This window comes from Doryrhamphus excisus, linkage group LG21 (genome assembly GCF_037039965.1).
Source record: "Doryrhamphus excisus strain RoL-2023G ecotype Guam linkage group LG21, RoL_Dexc_Guam_v1.1, whole genome shotgun sequence".
NCBI classification, from domain to species: Eukaryota; Metazoa; Chordata; class Actinopteri; order Syngnathiformes; family Syngnathidae; genus Doryrhamphus; species Doryrhamphus excisus.
The window spans coordinates 13,558,462-13,579,466 of record NC_136377.1 but is presented as its reverse complement, the minus strand read 5'-3'; the positions used below and the strand labels follow the sequence as shown (position 1 = coordinate 13,579,466).

At 44.5% G+C, this 21,005-nt stretch overlaps 3 protein-coding genes across 8 annotated transcripts; 2 read left to right on the top strand and 1 right to left on the bottom strand.

Annotated features, from left to right (window-relative positions):
* The first annotated feature begins 44 nt into the window (after positions 1–44).
* Positions 45–11,204, top strand: map3k7cl (map3k7 C-terminal like). 3 transcript variants are annotated; one of them, XM_078787825.1, is made up of 5 exons: positions 45–190; positions 4,064–4,145; positions 6,796–6,854; positions 8,570–8,685; positions 11,024–11,204. In XM_078787825.1, exons 2-5 carry the CDS (start codon positions 4,070–4,072, stop codon positions 11,202–11,204), a joined length of 432 nt encoding a protein of 143 aa, XP_078643951.1. In that variant the 5' UTR covers positions 45–190; positions 4,064–4,069. The 3 variants fall into 3 exon arrangements, with proteins under 3 accessions (XP_078643951.1, XP_078643949.1, XP_078643950.1); XM_078787823.1 differs by lacking the exon at positions 45–190 and adding an exon at positions 3,549–3,724; XM_078787824.1 differs by lacking the exon at positions 45–190 and having other exon boundaries at positions 3,974–4,145.
* A 1,490-nt stretch (positions 11,205–12,694) lies between these two features.
* Positions 12,695–17,919, top strand: bach1b (BTB and CNC homology 1, basic leucine zipper transcription factor 1 b). Of its 3 annotated transcripts, XM_078787818.1 has the most exons (6): positions 12,695–12,857; positions 12,961–13,179; positions 13,670–14,539; positions 16,207–16,413; positions 17,443–17,585; positions 17,891–17,919. In XM_078787818.1, the coding sequence occupies exons 2-6, from the start codon at positions 12,961–12,963 to the stop codon at positions 17,895–17,897; spliced, it is 1,446 nt and encodes a 481-aa protein (XP_078643944.1). In that variant the 5' UTR covers positions 12,695–12,857; the 3' UTR covers positions 17,898–17,919. The 3 variants fall into 3 exon arrangements, with proteins under 3 accessions (XP_078643944.1, XP_078643945.1, XP_057942516.2); XM_058086533.2 differs by lacking the exon at positions 17,891–17,919 and having other exon boundaries at positions 12,703–12,857; positions 17,443–17,808; XM_078787819.1 differs by lacking the exons at positions 16,207–16,413; positions 17,891–17,919 and having other exon boundaries at positions 12,696–12,857; positions 17,443–17,808.
* Positions 17,920–18,185: 266 nt separating this feature from the next.
* On the bottom strand, positions 18,186–20,617 carry LOC144894577 (uncharacterized). Of its 2 annotated transcripts, none has more exons than XM_078787820.1 (4): positions 20,200–20,617; positions 19,820–19,876; positions 19,374–19,703; positions 18,186–18,495 (listed from the first exon to the last, which is right to left on the bottom strand). In XM_078787820.1, the coding sequence occupies exons 2-4, from the start codon at positions 19,854–19,856 to the stop codon at positions 18,404–18,406; spliced, it is 459 nt and encodes a 152-aa protein (XP_078643946.1). In that variant the 5' UTR covers positions 19,857–19,876; positions 20,200–20,617; the 3' UTR covers positions 18,186–18,403. The 2 variants fall into 2 exon arrangements, with proteins under 2 accessions (XP_078643946.1, XP_078643947.1); XM_078787821.1 differs by having other exon boundaries at positions 19,374–19,700.
* Between the last annotated feature and the right edge of the window lie 388 nt (positions 20,618–21,005).

Genomic DNA, 21,005 nt, shown 5'->3' with positions numbered 1-21,005 from the left:
TGCGTGTGTTGGCATGAAGACTGTCCACCGGATGCCTGCAGGAAGTAAGTTTCCACCAAGCAGTACCATTGACTTTGGTACCACATGTTAATGATTGACTTTCCATTGTTTAGGTCTTCTTGACCCAGTCTTGACCTTCAACGGGGTCTTGGACGTGCCTCTGAACATGAACGCCTTCTGCACACTCCAGGTAGGGTATCAATGGATCCCTCTAAAAGACAAAACTGACAAAACAGGTTTTCCTGTTTTGGGTGCCCAATAAATGTACATCATAATAATCGCTTTCATTTTGTAAATAATTTCCTTTTTATTTTTGAATTTGGAGAATAGATGCTCTGATTTTTTTATGAATGATTCTGTCATGTATTCGTCTTCCCCCTCCTTACATTCTCATGTGCAGTCACAGCACTAGCACCTGTAGTTGAGCTTGGAGTGTTCATCCACTTTTTGAAAGTCGTTCCAAAAATGTTCTCTTACGGTCATCTACAGTTGTGTACTTTTCTGAAAATGTCTTTCAATATTTTTTGCTGTTAATAATTTCTCACCACATATCGAGCATTACTTCCCTTTTCTACTGAGAGTTTCATTTCAGTGACGCATTCATACTTAAGGATAGATTACCGCGGGGGTAGCATACGCAACAAGATGTCTTTTTTGTGTTTCACAGCACACATTGGCCCTCTTACTCATCTAATCATCAGCAGTGTTGGGCACGTTACTTTGAAGTAATTAGTTATAGTTACTTCTCAAAAAACTACAAAAGTAACTAGTTAACAGTAAACGTAACTATTGAAATGCAATCTTACTAAACCTTAGCCAATCCTCATTGCTTATGTGCTCTGAACACCCGCCCACCCAAGTTCTCTGATTGGCACATATATGTACAGTATTTTATCCTTTTATCCATTGAGTGTTGCATACAGAAAAATGACTAATGTTAGAGTCCACATTTTTATTCCTTACCTTTTTGTTTGTTAAACAAAAATCAACCCAACTGGCGACCAGTCATCTTGGCCAAAGTCAGCTGGGATAGGCTCCACCCTACCCCTCTGCAACCCGAGTTGGAGGGCACAGAATGGGCACAGAAAATGAATGAATAAATCCAGAGTTGCTCAGATATCCAAAAAACTTATAAATAGCATATAAAAAGTATTTTAAAAAAAGTAATAAAAAGTCTACATGACTGCACGCCATCCGAGTGGTTACCGCGCAGGCCTCACAGCTAGGAGACCTGAGTTCAATTCCACTCTCAGCCATCTCTGTGTGGAGTTTGCATGTTCTCCCCGCGGGTACTCCGGTTTCCTCCCACATTCCAAAAACATGCTAGGTTAATTGGCGACTCCAAATTGTCCATAGGTATGAATGTGAGTGTGAATGGTTGTTTGTCTATATGTGCCCTGTGATTGGCTGGCCACCAGTCCAGGGTGTACCAAAGACAGCTGGGATAGGCTCCAGCACCCCTGCGACCCTCGTGAGGATAAGCAGTAGAAAATGAAATGAAAAAAGTCTACATCTTCGCTTTGTCTTATTTGTATTAAATATCTAAGATAAAACAACTAAATGCTAAGATAAAAGTTATTCACAAAGCGTCATAAGCCTTAAGAGAGCTCCTCAGGCGGCAGAATGTTAGGGGTGGTATGGAGGTCTGCTAGAGAATAAGAAGATGTAGCAGGAGGGAATTCACTGTTGCTTACATAGCAAAATGTTTTCATTTTTCTGAATGAGTCACTCTTTGGGTCCTGCTTCAGTCTGATTGAAAAAAAATAGCAACTGATAGTTGGATGATTTTTCAGAGAAAGAAAAAGATGGAGATGTGTAACAGTACAATGAATAGAGGTGGTAAAAAGCTCTATTAACTTTACTTCACGACTTTTGACGATAGATATAAACAAGTTATGCAGGTTCTTCCTGAGAGAATTAGACCCAGCTTCTCTTAATCTCTTCATGTAATGACTTTTCTCTTTTTTATGTGATGTAGATTAATTCTGGGATTGAGTGTAATAGTGTTTGCTGGCCCATAATCTTCCCAGCACCGTCATTCTTGATCAAAACCGAAGCGGCTGTATTCCCTCCGCTCCCTACCGTCATTATCTAATCCATCATGAATGAGGGCAGGGATTACACCGCTGACCTTGGCATTCAGCACGTCTGTGCCGGGCCCCGGGCCCAGCGGAGTGACCTCACCTGAACGACACGCCACTGGCGGCCCGGCGATGCTTCTATCTTGGTCTCGCTGCTTCTTTCACCCTGTGCTAAAACCTTTTTGTCCCGTTAAAACCTGAATGCGGCGCCGTCAGCTTCGGCCAGAAGAGATGAGGCGATAGTGCTCGTGTTTGTTTGGGGCCCTCGGCGGCAAGGTCACAGATTAAAGATCCAAAAAGGGCTCTGAAATAAACCTCCACAATCCGATGTTTAGAACTAAACGACCATAACAACACAAATGACTGTCTAAATCATTCATCACTGAAATGAGCTTGCTAGCCTACACTGTACACAACCTTTTCCTGGTTGCATTGTCACTTGTTGCCGGGCAGAGTTTATTAGTCATACACATGAAATTAAATCAGCACTCTACAGAAAATTCTGTTCATCACTGCCCTGAGGTGCTCCTCATTTTTGGGTTGTCTCATTTAACAACAATAAAATGAGCTGTTATACGCCACTGCAAACTGAGGCGTCCTCCTCCCTCCTGGCTGGGAGTGATTCCGGAGGGAATGCTGTCATCTGCTGGTCGCCGTGGATTTAAAACAGCTGTCAATCAACACACCGCGTGTCATATAATATAAAGAACAAAGAATATATCATCATTATAGATTCTCTTTGATCCATCTTCAGCCAAGATGGGATTAACAGGTTTTTATCCTGTATGACAAACCGGTTTACCTGCTCTTTACCTGACATTTAGGATGAACGATAGCTCTACAACAATATGATAGCTAAAGGCTGAGGTTCTGCTTTTACAATGATGATAATGATTTCTCTGGGAAATCAATAAAGGATCTATCTATCTTTTGATAGTGTTTTATGGTGAGGTAGTGACACGCTACAGCCAGCAGATGGAGCTGTGGCGAAAAAAGTGTGCTTGTGCGGCCGCTATGTCACGTGCGTAGCCCATAATGAGCCTCTTGTGTGTATTTGTTGAAAGATCTCTTTAAAAGACAACATGTCACCCCCACAGCAAACCCACATATGGAGCATGCCATGGTATCACAGTGCAGCATAAGTGAGCACGCTGCATGCTCTATTTTCTTCCACAATCTCTGCTATTTTGGCACTGCTGTTCATTCTTAGCGACACTTGTTACACACAACCAAGAGGGTGTTTTAGCGGGTTCAAGTCGTGTCACCCGAGACATTTAATTGGACACGAGCCGCCACGGAATGGGAGGGGGATGTTTGGCACATTCCTCTCCAGCCTGCCTGTTTGTGTGGGTTATATGCGTAAATGCGCACTGGGCCAGACAGGAGCGTGTCTAGACTACAGTGACACCAGAACATAGGTCGTAAAGGGGGGGGGGCGTCCCGCATGAGTGTGTGGACCGAGTCAGAACACCAAAGAGTTCGAGTGAAGTCTCAGGAGGAGGGGGGCGGGCAGGTGGTCTGCGGTGCCTCTTTGTTGGGGGGGGCCCAGCGGCAGAAGCACCGCAAGGCTCAGGCAACTTTGTGGACCGAACCTGCCTCCTGTGGTTCCTAATTTACTGTGGGCTTGGCTCGGGCTGCTTCAGGTAATGTGGACCCACTGCTTTTGTTTCACTTGCTTTAAATTGCAGCTTGAGATGCACTGTGGTGCTGGTGCATGTGTGCATGCATTTCATTGTAGGTAGTGGCATACGTTTACACTCACTCTCTAATAAGAGCCAATACAATGTTTGGTTTTTTTGTGAATAAAATTAGTTTATGTGTAGTTTTTTTTTGAGCTGGATTGTGCAAAAAATACAACTACCATTTTCCACAATTTTTTTAATACCACATTTTGCTGTGACGCACAGATTTTAATACTAAAAATGCACCATGTTGAATAGTAATAATAATAATAATAATCCCATTGTTTTATCATATTGAAGGGTTAAATGATCACGTCAACCAGAAGAGTGTCTCCTGATACACCTGAAGTTCGGATCTCCTTCAGCCTTGACGGCACATCAGGTACACACACACACACACACACACACACAGCTGTTGCCCACTATATCAAAATGCTGATAACAACTTATTTTAAGTTGATCATTTAAGACCGTCCAAAGCCTTCAGACCTCCTCGCTGTCTTTCCAGTATGTGTGGAAAGCATGCACCGCATTCTTCCCACCAAAATGGACCACACATACCCCCCCATACCACATGCACCCCCCACCTCCCGTCACTTCAAATGCATTCATTCTTCTTGTGCACCACAGCTGAGACAGGTGTTCCCTCTATTTCTGTAGACATATTAACAACAAACTGTTCTGGACCACTCAAAGCTCCATTATGACATCATCCACATATTATTGGATGCCGCTTGCAGATACTGTGGATTTTTAACATTACTCTTTGTCTTTTTTGGAAACATATGTAACTGTACATGGTCTAAAAAATGTAATCTTCTAAAATTTAGATCATTTTAGTCAGGAGTCGCCAAAATGCCATTCAGGCGCCATTTGTGGCCCATAGCTTATTTTTTATTGTTCTGCGGCACTTTCTATAAATACAGTAATCCCTCACTACACCGCGCTTCTTCATTTTGTGGCTTCACTCTATCATTGTTCTTCAAAATATATGAATTAATAAATCACTGCTATGTTGTGGTTGAATACAGCCAGCAAATGTTACATATTTGTGGCCTAAATTAGACATTTTCTAGCATAAAAATTTCGAAAAATCAACAAAAAACCCCAAATATAAGGCATTCTGAAAATGCATTGAAAGACATGTTGTAATATATGTAGGATTCTACACTGGTCTGGAAAAAAATGTAAGTAAAAAAGTACAACAAGGAATTTTCCCGATCCTAGCATGTGAGTGCTTATTACAGTATGTCTCATTTCTGTCATTCCTCTCACTCATTATTAGAGATATTGGCTTTTATTAACCAATATGCCGATATTGTCAAACTCACAATGTCCGAATCCGATATCAACCGATACTGATACGTGTAACATCACATTTTTTTAGCGGTGCTTCACAATTATTTTCTATTATCCGTTTATAATCAACTCCTATACCGTTTATTATCTCCTAGCCTAACCGTAGTCTACGTCTAACCGTAGACAAACACTGTAGAGTGGGCGTGTCTGGAGGCGGGCCGTGGGTGGAATACATTAAAACAGACGTTTTTTGCGGGAATCACGAAATACAAACAAATACAGATGAATAGGTGCAGATTCTGGAAGAACCAGAAAGCTTTCTGTGCTGGTTATGGTGTGGAGTCCACAGCTCAATACAAGGGGATGAAAAAATAGCATAATAGATCCCCTTTAAGACACTGTGAGTAAGAATGAACAATCCAATGAAGATTAAGATGGTCTGTCTGTCCCCCATTATTAATTTTCATTTTTTGTTGCCCTTTTTGTAGCAACAATACTGTTAAACCGATGCTCAAGAGGGTATATTGTAGTACCACAGTGTGTTCCAAACATTGCTTTTATGCACACAGAGGAGGTAGTAAGTACTCCAGAACTTGGAACACCTGTAGGAATTAGTAGTAGCAACTAGCAAGGCTTCATCAACCTCCATTTCTGCAAAACAGCTTTAAATTGTTTCCCAGTCTTTGTATAATTCTGAAATATACAGTACATCATTTTTCTATTTTGGGTAACCATAGCCTTTTTTCACCTCTGGCACTTCACCACTTACCGGGGGGTACATTGTGGTCATCTCCCAGCAAGCATGACTAGTGTACTGGTTGCTGGTCCTCCGCCACTGATGTGAGTCCTGCAAGGATGTTTTATGCAGTCGGTCCAGGTCGTGTCCAGCAGCAGGACAGCTGCTGTAGCCATGTCAGGGTCAAGTTCACCCCCCCCACCTCCCGCTCTCTGATTCACTGTTCAGCTTTTAGAACCCAGACCTATTTTTATGACCGCTGGTGCTGAGAAGATCCCTCAGTCGACCTCTGGCTCTGTTTCGTCTTCCCTCCTTGTGGCTCAGCTCCAGAAGTGACCCGGTTCATCCTGAGGGTTGGCCCTGTCCTCATGTTCTGCATAGCTCCAACCTGCAGCACCAGAAGGCTTTTATTATTATCATCCGTGATGGCTGCAGGCTGCTTTTAGAAGGTTGCATCACGCCAGGATTGTCATCATGTGTTCCACAGGGAGGGATTACTAGCCAGGCACGTACATGTGCTCTGTTAGTTTACTGTTCACATGACAGCTGCTCGTTTACGCTCACTGGGCACTTACTGAGGTACGTCCATCCAGTCTCATCCAATACAAGTCATGCTTACTTCTCGTTGACACGGGCACAGAGGTCATAATTTCACAATATCTTTCTTTTTCTGCAGTAGTTTGTGTGTCAGTTAAAGTGGATAGAAATCATACTTTTGTTACTTAGCAGTCCATTTTCTTAACGATGGAACAGGTTTTCAAGCTCTGGCTTTTCGGTAGCCAAGCCTCCCGCTAGCTATCGGCTGGGCTGCACCAGAATTCCTTACCTTGTAGATGCGAGATGCCATAAACACTTCCTGTCCCTCACTTTTGATATCTTCCGGGTATGCCTCTGTTCCATACTGAATACTGATGAAATCAAATAACAAATCAATGTACACCCCAAATAAACATGTATATAAATGTTATTACATCATCTCGTTGTTGTTATTTGACAGATGCACAAGATGTGGACAAACTCTCCCAGACTTTTCCAGATCTTGAACAGCGACTGCAGGTATGCGTAAACACAAAAAACATGGCTGACCATCTCATGCAGTGTGACATGGGAAATTACACTCAGAGGTGTTTCCCACCGTGCAAAATTTGGACCGTCACTAAAAATAGATTTGGCGCTCCTTCAGGTCGTTCCTCGCCACATCATATTTTGTGGCTTTACTGTATCACATTGTCAAGCATATATTCATTAATAAATCATGCTGCTTTGTGGTAAAAAAAAAACAAAACTGTAGTTTTAAATATTCATTATTCAACAATTTCTACCTAGTTGTGCCGACTAGTATATAATAATAATAATATATAATATATAATATAATAATAATAATAATAATAATAATCCACCCTCGGCCATCTCTGTATGGAGTTTGCATGTTCTCCCCGTGCATGCGTGGGTTTTCTCCGGGTACTCCGGTTTCTTCCCACATTCCAAAAACATGCTAGGTTAATTAGCCACTCCAAATTGTCCATAGGTATGAATGTGAGTGTGAATGGTTGTTTGTCTATATGTGCCCTGTGATTGGCTGGCGACCAGTCCAGGGTGTACCCTGCCTCTCACCCGAAGACAGCTGGGATAGGCTCCAGCACCCCCGTGACCCTTGTGAGGAAAAGCGGTAGAAAATGAATGAATGAATAATAATAATGTTAATACAGGCTACTGTTGCAGCCCTGATCTAAAACTGAACCCCCAACACCACTTCCTGTCCGACACATGGAAGACATTTACTGTGACGCACACAAGTTTTAAATGGCCAATGTTCTATATATGGTTGTTATTTCATGTCTAGATAATGATAAACAATTTATTTAGAAGCTTGTTAACAGGTTCTCTATGCTAAAATTACAAAAAAATATTTCCTTCATAAAGAAGGAATCTTACTTTGAAGAAATTCACTCATCACAGATGTGGAACGAATTCACAGGGACAAACATGGGATTTCAGTCTAATGTCTGGGAATGGAGCTTGTTGTACAACTCCATACAGCAGATGGCAATGTAACGCTGCTTCTTAACACACCTCATATATCATACTGTACCATACCTGGTCTGCCAGAGAAGAAGGGGGTGTTAGTGCTCCCAGCTTAGCAACTTTGTGGCTATATTCAGAGTCTATTCCGACCACCTTGAATATGTTTTTCAAAGAAGCAGCAAATACAGCAACTTTTCCCCGTCTTCTTGGACATTAAAACGCACACAAAACTGTGGTGAGACCAGCCATGTTGTTTGGTCTAGAGACTGTGCCACTGAGGAAAGAGATGAGGATGCTGAGGTTCTCATTGGGAGTGACCAGGATGGATAGGATCAGGAAGGAGTACATCAGAGGGACATTCCATGTTAGAGGCCTGGAGATAAAGTCCTTTAGGCCAGACTGAGATGGTTGGGACATGTCCAGAGGAGAGATAGTGAATATATTGGTAGAAGGATGCTGCCAGGTAGGAGGCGTAGAGGAACACCAAAGAGGAGGTTTATGGATGTAGTGAAGGAGGACATTAGGACAGTTGGTGTGAGAGAGACAGAAGACGCAGAAGACAGGGTTGAATGGAGGAGATTGATTTGCTGTGGCGACCCCTGAAGGGAAAAGCCCAAAGAGAAAGACAAAGAGGACATCATGAAAAATGGTCGCCACTGTACTGATATGCTGAGCTCTATTACTGTATACTGTATTGTGTTATGTTGTGTTTTTTTATTTGTGTGTTTTTGTCTTCCGTCCATCAGCCGGTGGCACCCTGCGTGTCCCTGAAGGAGAGCGTCCAAGTGTACAAGGAACATTGCAGGATGGCCCGAGAGTTCCACCAAATCAAACACGACATCGCCATGCTGGAGGAACGCAAGTGAGGCCCTCTAAAAATACACCTCACACATCCATTCCAGAAGTTACTTCCTGTGGCGTGCAGTGGTTGGATGCTAGGACCTGAGTGTCCCTTGTTGACATCCTTCCTATGACATAAACATGGAATCATTACAGAGAGGACAAATTCTTCATGTGAGCTTTGGGTTTGACAGAAAAAGATGAATATGAGAGCAACATTTCAGCTTTTATTTACAGATATTCACATCTGGATTGGATGCACAAAGATATTTCTAAGAAGAAAATACCAAAATTTGCCAAAAAGTACCAAGATGAGACACAAAAAATCACCAGTTCATAACATTTTTGTCTCACAATTGTTTCGGCTCATCTCTGGACTTTATAGCAAATCCAGCCGAGCCTTCCTGTTCTTCTCTGTAATGAGTAGTTTGCATCTTCTTTTAACATCTGTGCATGCATTCATTCATTGTGTTACGTGCTAACGATGGATCTGAGTGAACGATCGATAGCGCTGCGCCCGAGATGGATCCATCGTTAGCGCACAAATGGGATGGATGTGTGTAGTTTGTTTAGATGCCAACAGATGGCAGCGCTGAGCGTTGTTACTTACAAGAATCAACAAGAAGTCGATGCATGCAAATTTCAAATCTTTGATTAATTGTCAAGCAGTTCACTTTGTTACCGTTCTTGGCGGGGGGAGTGTGAACCCTAACCCCTAACCCTAACCCCCTAACCCTAACCCCCTAACCCCCTAACCCCCTAACCTCCTAACCTCCTAACCCTAACCCTAACCCCCTAACCCTAACCCCTAACCCTAACCCCCTAACCTTAACCCTAACCCCCAAACCCGAACCCCCTAACCCCAACCCCCCTAACCCTAACCCCTAACCCTAACCCTACCCTACCCTAACCCCCTAACCCCCTAACCCTAACCCCTAGCCCTAACCCCCTAACCCTAACCCTAACCCTAACCCCACCCTAACCCTAACCCTAACCCTAACCCTACCCTAACCTAACCCCTAACCCCTAACCCCCCAACCCTAACCCCTAACCCCCCAACCCTAACCCTAACCCCTAACCCTAACCCTAACCCTAACCCTAACCCCTAACCCCCAACCCTAACCCTACCCTAACCCTACCCTAACCCTAACCCTAACCCCTAACCCCTAACCCCTAACCCCCAACCCTACCCTAACCTCTAACCCTAACCCCCTAACCCTAACCCTAACCCCTAACCCTGTCCTTGTATGCAATTAGCAGATCAATGATTGTCATTATCGTCAGCGTAGTGTCAAAGCATCGGTCTCCAGCACAAGACAGTTATATCCATCGTGAGCGCAGAAATCGATCGATTTGTGCTCTAACGATCCATCACGGGCGCAGCGCTATCGATCGATCGCGCAGATCCATCGTTAGCACATAATAAATACATTCCAAAACTAATTCTAATGTCATGAAATGTGTATAAAAGTAGACAAAACGTACACGACAACGCTGCTGTGCATATTGACACAGCTAGGATGTTATCACATGACGACATAGAGGAAGTAGAAAATGTTTACACGTGTTTACACACCAAGCATGTTTGCTGATGATGGCTAACTAAGACTCAAGGACATGAAATGTTAGCGTGTGTATTGACACGGCATTAAATGTACACACCAGCGATAAAATAGAAAGTGTTGAAAGTATAATCCGTCATCTCAATGTAAACAAAAGATTATCGAAACAATCTGCTCTCGTCAAAGTCTTTTAATACACACACACTATTTACAGTAGGCTGTAACCTGACACACACGCACACACACACACACACACACACACAGTTGTTCAGTCAAAGTCCAAAGAGTTGACTCCGCCTCCTTGTGAGTCATTCCAATTGATGGCTTCTATCAGGAAGGCTGGAATGGGAAACGACGTGCTTTGCTATTTATGCCACGTAGTGAATCATGCCCGTCGAAGCGGGCGGGCCCACACACGCTTCCAAGAACAGGAGCCTGAACGTGAATCACGGCTTTGACGGGAATGTAACCCGTCCAGCTCGGCGAGTGTCATATTAACGTGTTGTCACCGTTTTGAGGAATTAGCAAAAGCAACCCGACCTGCTGGTGTAGACTCACACATCTAGTCCTGCTTCTTTACGATGTTGGGACAAACCCATGCATTAGTTGGGCTTGTGGTTGGTGCACCCCCCGACCAATATGTGGTCCTTCCCTATCAGACCCATCTTGCTTAGTTCTGTAGGGATGACGGGAATGATATCTCATCCAAGGTGCTCAGGTCGGCCGAGATCAAAGCTCCCAAGTAAGACCATTCCTGCCACCATCATTAGCATCAACGTACCTCTTCCTGGTCATCAGGTGTCAGCTGCTGGCCGAGCTGGTGGAGGACGAGAAGGTGGCCGTGGAGATCGCCCGCCTGGAAGAGGAGTTCCGGCGTCTGACGGAGGAGAACCGCACGCTGGAGACAGCTCATGAGGAGCGCACCCGGCAGCTGCAGAAGCTCAATGTTGCCGGGCGGAGGAGGCCCGATTCCTCGTGACCTTTTCCAATCCGGACGTCAGGCAGAGGAACTGGAAAAAACAAGTCTGTGAATGAGCTCAGTTTTTTTGATCATCTACGGTCGTCCGTGCATTGTTGGCGGCCATCTTTGTGGAAGGCACTACGAGATTAGCATCTAGTTGCCGCTCGTGAGTCGTTATGTTCACAGTTGTCTTTTACTGGAGCTGCGTGGAGGCAGCCCACGGTGCCGTGATGTGGTCCAAATGTCCTTCAACATGGCTGCATTTATACTTCACATCTTCCCATTTAAAGGCTTCACTTATGCTCCACATTTCATACGTGTCGTGCTTTCATTCCACCCGTTTTACATCGGTCTCCTGGAAGCTCGCCGATACACACCTCCGGCTGCAGTACCACCTCAAACTGCGGGGGCAGTGTTGAGATTCGGAGCAATCATTCACCATTACCAGAAGGAACGGATTGAAGGTCCGCACTGGGAGCATAAATGAGCCTTAAGGAGGGAAATACGCACAAATATCAAACAGGCCTCGGATCATACATGCCATGTTGGATGAGATTGTAAAGTACAATGGCTAAAAAGTTACAAATAGGCGCTACACCGGAATTGTGAATTTTTTAGATGAATAAAAATCTCAGGAAACTGCTTAAATGGGAGGGCGGCGGGAGGAAAGAAGGGAAGTATGGGAGTTTCCTGGTAAAAACGGGAGTGTTGACACTGTTGGCGCTGTGGTGTAAATGCAGCAAAAGTCATCCAGGCCCCTCCCCTCCTTTGCAAGCCCGCTTCTGTTCTGTCAATGATGTGAGGTTGTGGAGAGCAATGGAAGCATGTGAGAGGAAGAGCAAGAAGAAGAAGTACACAACAATCCATGAATAAATACGCTTAAACCTACCATCTCCTTCCTTGTTTGTGACCACTTTCCAGCATGCAGCGTTTCCAAAACAGGAAGTACAATCATTGTTGCTTTTTTTTTCTTCATTGGATTCATGAAGCAGACACCCGATTGGTCGCTTCGACTTCCTCAGTCATGTGCTTTCATAATCTGTCAGCACTTCTGCTTTTATTGTCTGTCCCGTGGAAAAAAAAAACCCTAACAGACTGTCACTGCATTTATTACCATGGCAGTGATGGAGACTCTTTGCTAGCTGCTACTTCCTCATTTTGAAGGAGCACAGGCGAGCTTCTAGAAAGTTCCAACATGTAAGCAATGCCAATGTGGAGGAAACACTTCATTCATTCTAGCAAAGGTTTGTTATTTTTGCTGTAAAAAGGTTTGTGTGTGGTCAGTCCAAGGTGTGCATAGCCAGCTTGTGTAGGCTCCAGCTCATCTGTCACACAACCGAGGACAGGCGCTATTGAAGAGGGATGCAGGAGCTATTGTTCATATGATGCCATCATTCGTACTACGGTGGCCATTGTGGTGCGTTGGTTTTGCATCCGTGACTAGGAAGTCAGCGTGTGAGCGGACAGGTGAGGGAGGGAATGGGAATGGTAATGGACGGGAAACCTGCTTGCTCATCCTTTATCAGCATGAGTCAGCTCTGTTGCAACACACACACACCCTCCCTCTGCCTGTCACACATACACATTGACAGATGACTGAGTCAAGCTCTTAGCTTGTTGGTGAGTTGAGGAAAAAGTGCGCAGAACCTTCAGCGGGATCCGCCTGAGCAGGTAGGTTGCTGTTTTTCTTCACTTTCTGAATGTCATTCAAGCTGATGGAACGTCTACGTGACTGTGTGTGTGTGTGTGCGCGTGCGCGTGCGCGCCCGTGCAGATGTCCTCCTCGTACACTTACGCGTCCACGGCGCATTCCGCGCACGTGCTGCGTCGCTTGGACGAACTGCGTCGGCGGAGGGTGCTCTGTGACGTCACGGTTCAGGTGGAGGGCCGCGAGTTCGATGCCCATCGTGCCGTACTGGCCTCGTGCAGCGAGTACTTCGCGCGCCGGCTCCACGGAGACGTCGACGTCGACGTCATCACTCTGCCGACCGAGGTGAGATGACGTCACAGCGCGTGCTTAACGTTGTCATGGCGACGATCTAGTGAGAGCAAACATAAAGAAATATAACTTTACAAAGATCGTTTCAATTCACAGAACAATGTTTCTCACTGACATTAAACACAATAACACTTTCCTGTTAAATCTTTAAAAACAGCAGGTGTACTGTCGTACTGTCATACTGTATATACGATCTTTAACTGTTTTTTTTAGCAGGTGCTGAAAAAGCAGAGTGCTCCTGTCACATAGAGGATCTTTGACTATGATTTTTGCAGTAGGTTAAAACAGCAGAGTGCTCCTGTCAAACAGAGGATCTTTGACTAGCATTTTTGCACTAGTGTACCTCATAAAGTGGGCAGCCATTTCAGCATGTTCTGCATTCTGTAAAGTAACGTCACAAATAAAGTGAAGTCATTAAATGTTGGTTCTTTATCATTATACTAAAATATATTTAGTGTTGAACGTTTTGTTGTGTGTCTCCTAGGTAACCGTTAGCGGCTTCGAGCCTTTGCTAAAGTTCGCCTACACATCCAAGCTGCTCTTCAGCAAAGACAACATCCTAGAAATACGCAACGCTGCGTTCATCCTAGGATTCAGAGACCTGGACGAGGCCTGTTTTTACTTCCTCCTCCCAAAGTTCTACTCCTCCAATGCGGGCCTGGCGCCGTCATCATGGAGGAAGAGCTGTTGTAAGAAGAAGAGCAAGCGGCACCTGACCAAGGAGGATGCTGACAGTGATGAAGACATTAAACTGGTTGGTGATGCACCAGAAGCCCCCCAGCCCAGGACATGCTGTCTTCCACCAGCAGGGGGCACAAGCGGAGCCTTCACGCTTGGGCCCAAGGTGGAGCTGACTTGTGGGAAAGAGACTGAGAAAAGCGGGAATGAGACATCCTTGGACAGCCAACATGGTACCAGTCACACGTGTGCCCTGCAGACAAGACCGCAGGTTCAAGTCCAGAATGAGGAGCAAGTGAAGATGGAGGAGGACACCACCCAGAGGTCACCGGGTCTAATGTCTCATCACTGCCTCCTAGAGGCTGTTGGAGAGGAAGCAACAGGACAAGGATCAGGAACAAGCGTCTCTGGTGGTTCTGATATGGTACCAGGAGATACAGCAGGAGATACCCGGAAAGATGACCCGGAGGAGATGGAACTCAGTTCCACCAGCACCGAGTGCCCCTTCCTCAGTCAGGTCCAGGACCCCAGCAGACCCCGGTGGAAGGGAAGCACCATGCTGTCCGAGAGCGAGGGAACGTCCATGTCGGGCCTGTCGTCCCTCAACTCGGGTGAGGATGGCGACTCGGAGACGGAGGGAGACAGCGAGTCGTACACAACGGAGAGGGTGCGACAGGTAAACACCGTTACTGAATAGATCCCTGTCATAGCCCGTCAGTACTCACTACAGCCAACAGAGGGCACACTTCATTCAGACCCGATGAGGTTTTTCTGCCTAATTGGGAAGCTGACAACAATGTTTGGTGCCAAAACATCAAAGAAAATCCATTTATTTGTATAGCTTCTTTTTACACTTACATTTGCACAATTAACTATGCTAACACATTAGCTGTAGCAAATGTTAGCGGTGCAATAATAAGTAAGTTTGACATCCATGTTCAAGTGAGCAGAGTTGCCATTGCGACGAGTTAATTATTCACCAATGAGACAAAGTGTGTGTGTGTGTGTGTGTGTGTTCGTGAACTGACTTAATGATTGACAGCTGAGTCAAGATGTAACTTTACTGGCTTTACTGTTTTTAAAATGAAGCCCATCATTCATCGTTGCTAGAGCTGAACGCTCAATATCAGTGTTCTTGCTGCCGCATGGAACAATGATAAGGGAAGAAAAAGGTTGTTTATTTCACACAAAATTCAAAATCAATAACAAAAAAAAATCAATAGCCTAGGAAGAATCTCTGAAAATGTGAAGAAGATTGACGTCGGCTACCGTGGCCATCTTGTGTGTCTGCTGTACTTGAAAATAAACAGGATTATTGCTGCAACTACAAAGTTGCAACTATGATGGGTTGAGCTGGTTTGGTTGATCTGATTTTTTTTTTACATCTTTGGATCCGAACTGCATCATGGGTCTCAAAGAGGCTGGAAAGGAAACCATTTTGGATGGCTCTGCACGCTTATTTTTACAGAGTCTTTTCTAAGACAGAGTTCTAATGATGTCTTTTTTATGGGCATGCCCAGGTACGCAGTAGGCCGACCCTCCCCCAGCTCTGCTTAGCCCTGGTCAACGTGTTAGCAACGACACGCAGGAAAGATAATTTTGTTGAGCTTTCCTAAAGTGGCAAGCATCAGGCAGAAGTGGTTGGAGTTCCTGATTCCTGGCCAGCAAAATACTAATCTGCTCATCTCTCAACGGTATGGTTTTGTGAACATGAGCAAAGTCGGACTACAAGAAGCTGAACAATCCGCCAAACTGTTGAAGCCGGACGCATTTCCAACGTTATTTGGTCATGTTGAAGAATCAGAAGAGCAAACTGTAAGTAAGAATTTATCAGTGTCCTGTTTATTTTGTGTATGTCATCGGACAAAATGAGCTCAGCAGCTGTCCGGAAGTCCTCGGGAGCGCTTGGGAGTGTGACTAATCACAGCGGAGTGGGCGTACCTGGAGGAGGGCTGGGGGTGGAGTAAATGAAACAGGAAATCCATGGAAACACTGCAGAAAGAGGTGCAGAACCTGGAAGATCTGTGTAGCTTCTCTGTAGGAGTCCACAACCCAATACAAAGAGCCCAAAATGAGCACAATAGGTCTCCTTTTAAAAAAAGTATTTCCCTCACATGGAACTATGGTCTCTTAAAGCCTCTTAAACTTGGGACAAGTTCAATGTTGCTGAAAATGAATAGGGTTCCTGGTCCAACAGAAGCTAAAGATTCCTGGAGAAATTCCTTGGAGAAGATTAGCACAGGATTGGGATTTATGACACAAAGCAGTTTCTTGCCCTAAAAAAAGACGTATAGAGAGAGACACTAATGTCCATCTTCACGGCGTCCTCTTTCTCGGCTCCAGCTGCAGCTTCCCTTCTCGGTGGACTGGATCGTGAACCTGAGCAGGACCGACCTGCAGCAGCTGCTGAAGCAGCAGGTCTTCACGCGCGAGCAGCTGGACCTGATCCACGACGTGAGGCGGCGCGGCAACAACCGGCTGGCCGCCCAGCGCTGTCGCCAGAAGAAGCTGGAGTGCATCTCCAAACTGCAGGGCGAAATCAACAAACTGGTAACCACTTCCTGTCTTGAATCGTTTGCCGCCTAAACGGGTTGTCGTTGACCTCAAAGGAGGTTCGGTGTGAGACCTTTAGACCTGAAGATAACCCTGGTCTACACATTGTTGGACTCCATCTGCTTCCAAGATAAGTGGCCGACCAATCGATTTACTATCACTTCAAACAAGAACGTTGTAGGACTTCAGGAGGTTTGCCACCAGCTGCTTATAATTATCTGCATTTAATTTTTGCTATCGTTCATGACATTTCTCTACATGCATGCATTTTGTCCGCATCCATTTGATGCCAAAACTCGAGAGATATTAAAATGAATGTATTGGAATGTGCAGATAGGCTTTCAGGTAGAACTGGTTTCTTGTAGACACACGGTACCTTCTGATAAACGACCCTTTTTGCCTTATGTTGCATTATTTTCCTATTTGCTACTTCAATCATTCCCTGATCATTGATCATACCTATTGTATATTTGTTCACATATTTTGCCGAGCTGTCACTGGCTAGCTAGCCGCCCAGCTTCTGGTCTTCTGACTCCAAATGTGACTTTTTATTGCGGTTAGTTTGGAGCTCGTTTTTGTCCACAGGAAAGCGACAGGTGGCTATATGGCCGCACTGAGCAATTTCACTCCCTTGTTGTCATTATACTAATTATACCTGAAAATACTATTTGTATCTCTGTGTGGAGTTTGCATGTTCTCCCCGTGCATGCGTGGGTTTTCTCCGGGTACTCCGGTTTCCTCCCACATTCCAAAACCATGCTAGGTTAATTAGCCACTCCATACTATTTGAACATAAACACACCGTGTGTCCAGCTTTAGGATGGTGATACTAATCTACTACTTCCTACTTTTAATGTCTTTAGCGCTGAGCCTCAGGTTCTACCGCTTTAGTTTTTGGACATTTTTTTATTGTAGTAGAAAAATACCATGACAGTACAAAAAGGTATACTATAAATTAAATGATATTCTTTCTGTAGTACTTGTTGGAATAAGGTATTAATATTAATAAGCTAATGTGTGTTTCAGAAGTGTGAGCGTGACAAGCTGAGGATGGAGAAGAACCACCTGAGGCAGCTCCAGCTGACGACCCGTCACAGCGTGGACGTGTTGTATCAGCAGGTCTGCGGCGAAGCTCACCTGCAGCACGAACAGCTCCAGGTCTTGGCCAGGTACTCGTCTCCTGCATGCCCTCTGTCCTCCCTCGTGGACCCACGTGCATCGTCGGGCCTGGGTGGTGCTGTGACAATGAGGGCGGGGAGTGGACATTTTAAGGACACGGAGGAGCCTTAGATGTTTCTGGAGGGGATTATTAGGACTCATGAGCACATGTGGACGTTTCATACTGTGGGATTTATGATACTTTGAAGCAAAGAAAACACAACTCAGGGCCATTTCCTGCCATAAAGAGTGGTTCATAGATACAATATATTTTTATTTAGTTTAAAGCGTCACTTTCGCTATCTTTCCTATGGAGTTTATAGCCGACCTTTGACCTGACGCTTCCTTAATGACACACTCCATCCTGACTGTCAACAGTGCAGCTGGATTTCAAATCGGTGCTCACCGCCCTCTAGTGGCGTTACCGGAGCACTGCAAGGAAGTTCCAACCTACTACGTGTAGCGACTTCTTCTCCCAACAAAAATGAAAAAAAAACAACAACTTATAAGCTCCTCAAGATGAAATCCACTTTACTTCATCACATTAGAATTGAGTTTTTTAAGCATGTCCACATTGACGGGAAAGGTGATACTGTCAATAAAACACCAAAGACAGTAACAAGCTTTATTGTCTTGAATGAAAACAACCACATCAACTAACAACATTCCCATGGCAACCATGTGTCTCTGCAGTACCAAAGTACTTCTTAACAGTCCTGAAAACTACTTGAAGGAATCACTGCAGCACATTGGATGTTGCATATAAGTGTAGCAAGCCTTTATAGACTAGATGTGTTTGTAGCAGCCGGTGCAGTTTCTGGGTTACACGTTACACGTGAGTGAAATGGAAGAAAAGCAGCAGGCCGACAGTCCAGCAGCTCTGGAGGAACACGCTGACAGCACAGCAAGCCACAAGTTGATCTGCAGAGAAAGAACCATCAGCAGATTCTCACAAAACCTCCTGCCATATACAAAGGATCTTTGATGGCTGGTTTCTGGAGATTCCTAAAAGCAGCCAAAAAATATCCTGCCATGTAAAGGATCTTTGATGAGTGTTTCTGGAGAAGGTTGTTAAAAACAACGCTCCTGCCATTCTAGCTGTTTTAGTACTGCCACATATAGGATCTGCAGCTGAGCGCTCCTCTCCTATAGAGGATCTTTGACTAGCATTTTTGTGGAAGATTTTTAAAAACTGCAGAGCGCTCCTGTCAAGAGAGAGGATTGTTTGTCCGAAAACCAGCAGAGCACTACTGTCACATACATGATCTTTGATTAGTGTTTTTGTGATAGCCAAAAACAGCAGAAGATTCCTCTCATATAGAACATCTTTGACTAGTGTTTGTGCAGCAGAGCACGACTGCCACATATCGGGTCTTTGACTAGCATTTTTGTGGTAGATTTCCCCAAATTTTAGCTGTCACATAAAGCAGAGCATTACTGTCGCATATAGAATCTTTGACTATTGTGTTTGAAGTCGATTCCAAAAAACAGCAGAGCGTTACCAACACATTATGGATCTTTAACTAGAATTTTTAGGTTCTTAAAAACAGCGCAGAACTCCGGGCATGTAGAGGATCTTTGATTGCTATATTTTAGTCCTAACATACATAGGATCTTTGACTAGCATACTTTGCGGTATATTCCTAAAAACAACAGGGAGAGGATTTTTCTTAAAGTAGATTCCTAAACAGAGCAAAGAGATCTTGTCATATCGAGGATCTTTGACTAGCGTAAGTCCTTGAAAACAAAAAGCGTTTAATGCAATTCTTATCATCAAGATACAGATGCGTTCACTGTACCTTTCTCGGTGTAAACGCTGGCGCCCACGCCGGTTATTTTGCATAAATACGTGGTGTTGTGCGGCAGCTTGTCCTTGTAGCCTTTCAGTGTCATCCTGTAGCCATGAGGCTCCAACTCCGTTACCTCGCTCTTGCCTCGGAATTTGGAATCTGGCGGCAAACCGGACACGTTGGTGTTGATGAGCGTCTCCTTGGAGCCGGAAGACCAGGAGAACTCATAGCTGCTGATCTGGTTGGGCTTGGCCTTCACCAGGCAGTCCACTCTCAGGTCGTCGTAGTCTTCAAGACACACCTTGATGAGGTCACACCTCACTGGGGCGAGCAAGACTGCTGGGGGAAACCCATACAATATATTCAGAGGATGATACTATACTTATATAGTATCTTAGTATAGTATCTTAGTATAGTATCTTTGTATAGTATCTTAGTTGGTCCTTCATCCTCACCTCCCAGCACACCGTACACAAACAGGGAACGGAGCATGATGGAATGCACCCATCCAACTTGAAGAAAGAGCAAAAACAGCAAAGAGCTTACAGTTTTTTATCCGTTAAACAGGGATAAAAAAAAAAAAAACAGTGACAGAATCATGATTCATGACACGCTGCACATCTGGGTGACGGTGTTCTTGTTTTCCTTTGCAAAAAAACAAAGTCAGAATGCTCTGACCTGATGTACAATAAATATTCCTCCACTTCCCAGATGCATGGTGATGACGCAGCTTTCCATTTTCATGCCAGAACCTGATCTACATGATCCAATGTTCACATCTTGCTATGACGTCATACCTCATACAATGTCATATATGACGTTTTTTGTTACTTACCTGCAATCAGTGCAGGATGATGAAGCAAGTCTCGGCGTGCAGCAACGCAGAGCTAAACACTTCTGAACAGGATGGGAGGGATGCTGGGGGGGCGGGGGGGGGGGGGGGTGTCGAGGATGGATGCCAGATGAAGGGCACCTGGTAGGAAGTACTCATTATCGGCATTTGTTATTATCTCTATTTTGAGTATGACACGGATCCATTTTGATCTGTGTAGCTGCAGTTGGATGACAACAAACAGCAATTTTTCATATGAGGTTGACGGACGCTGCGTCATCGGTGTCAAACTGTTCACGTCCCTTCTTTGGTTCCAGTGTGTGAATGACAGCATGTTCTATTTTCCATTTAGTGTACAAATCCATCCAGTCATCGTATAGTAACATCGTCAAATGTGATCAATGAAATTTGGATAGCTGCTGTCACGAGTGCCACTTCATAATAAGTCCGGGTGAAACCGGAAGCAGCTGCTAGCAAAACTGCACAAAGCGAACATATCAAAAGTCCTGGCGATAGTTAATCACAACGTGGATTAAGTTAAAAAAAACTAAACATTATACTTTGCTGTGTGAACGTTATACATTTTAATCTATATCAAAAGGGAAACCAGAGATGGAACTGAAGTTTCGGAACTTGTCAGGTATGTTGCCGAACTCAGCCAAATACTTTTGTTTGAACTCATGAACACTTTGTAGTAATCATTTCGTTTTTATACAACTGCATGAAAAGTGTATTTTCAATTTGTGAGTTTTATGGATTTAGATCTGTTTATGCTGTATAACAAAAATGGTCCGTCAGTCATGGAAATC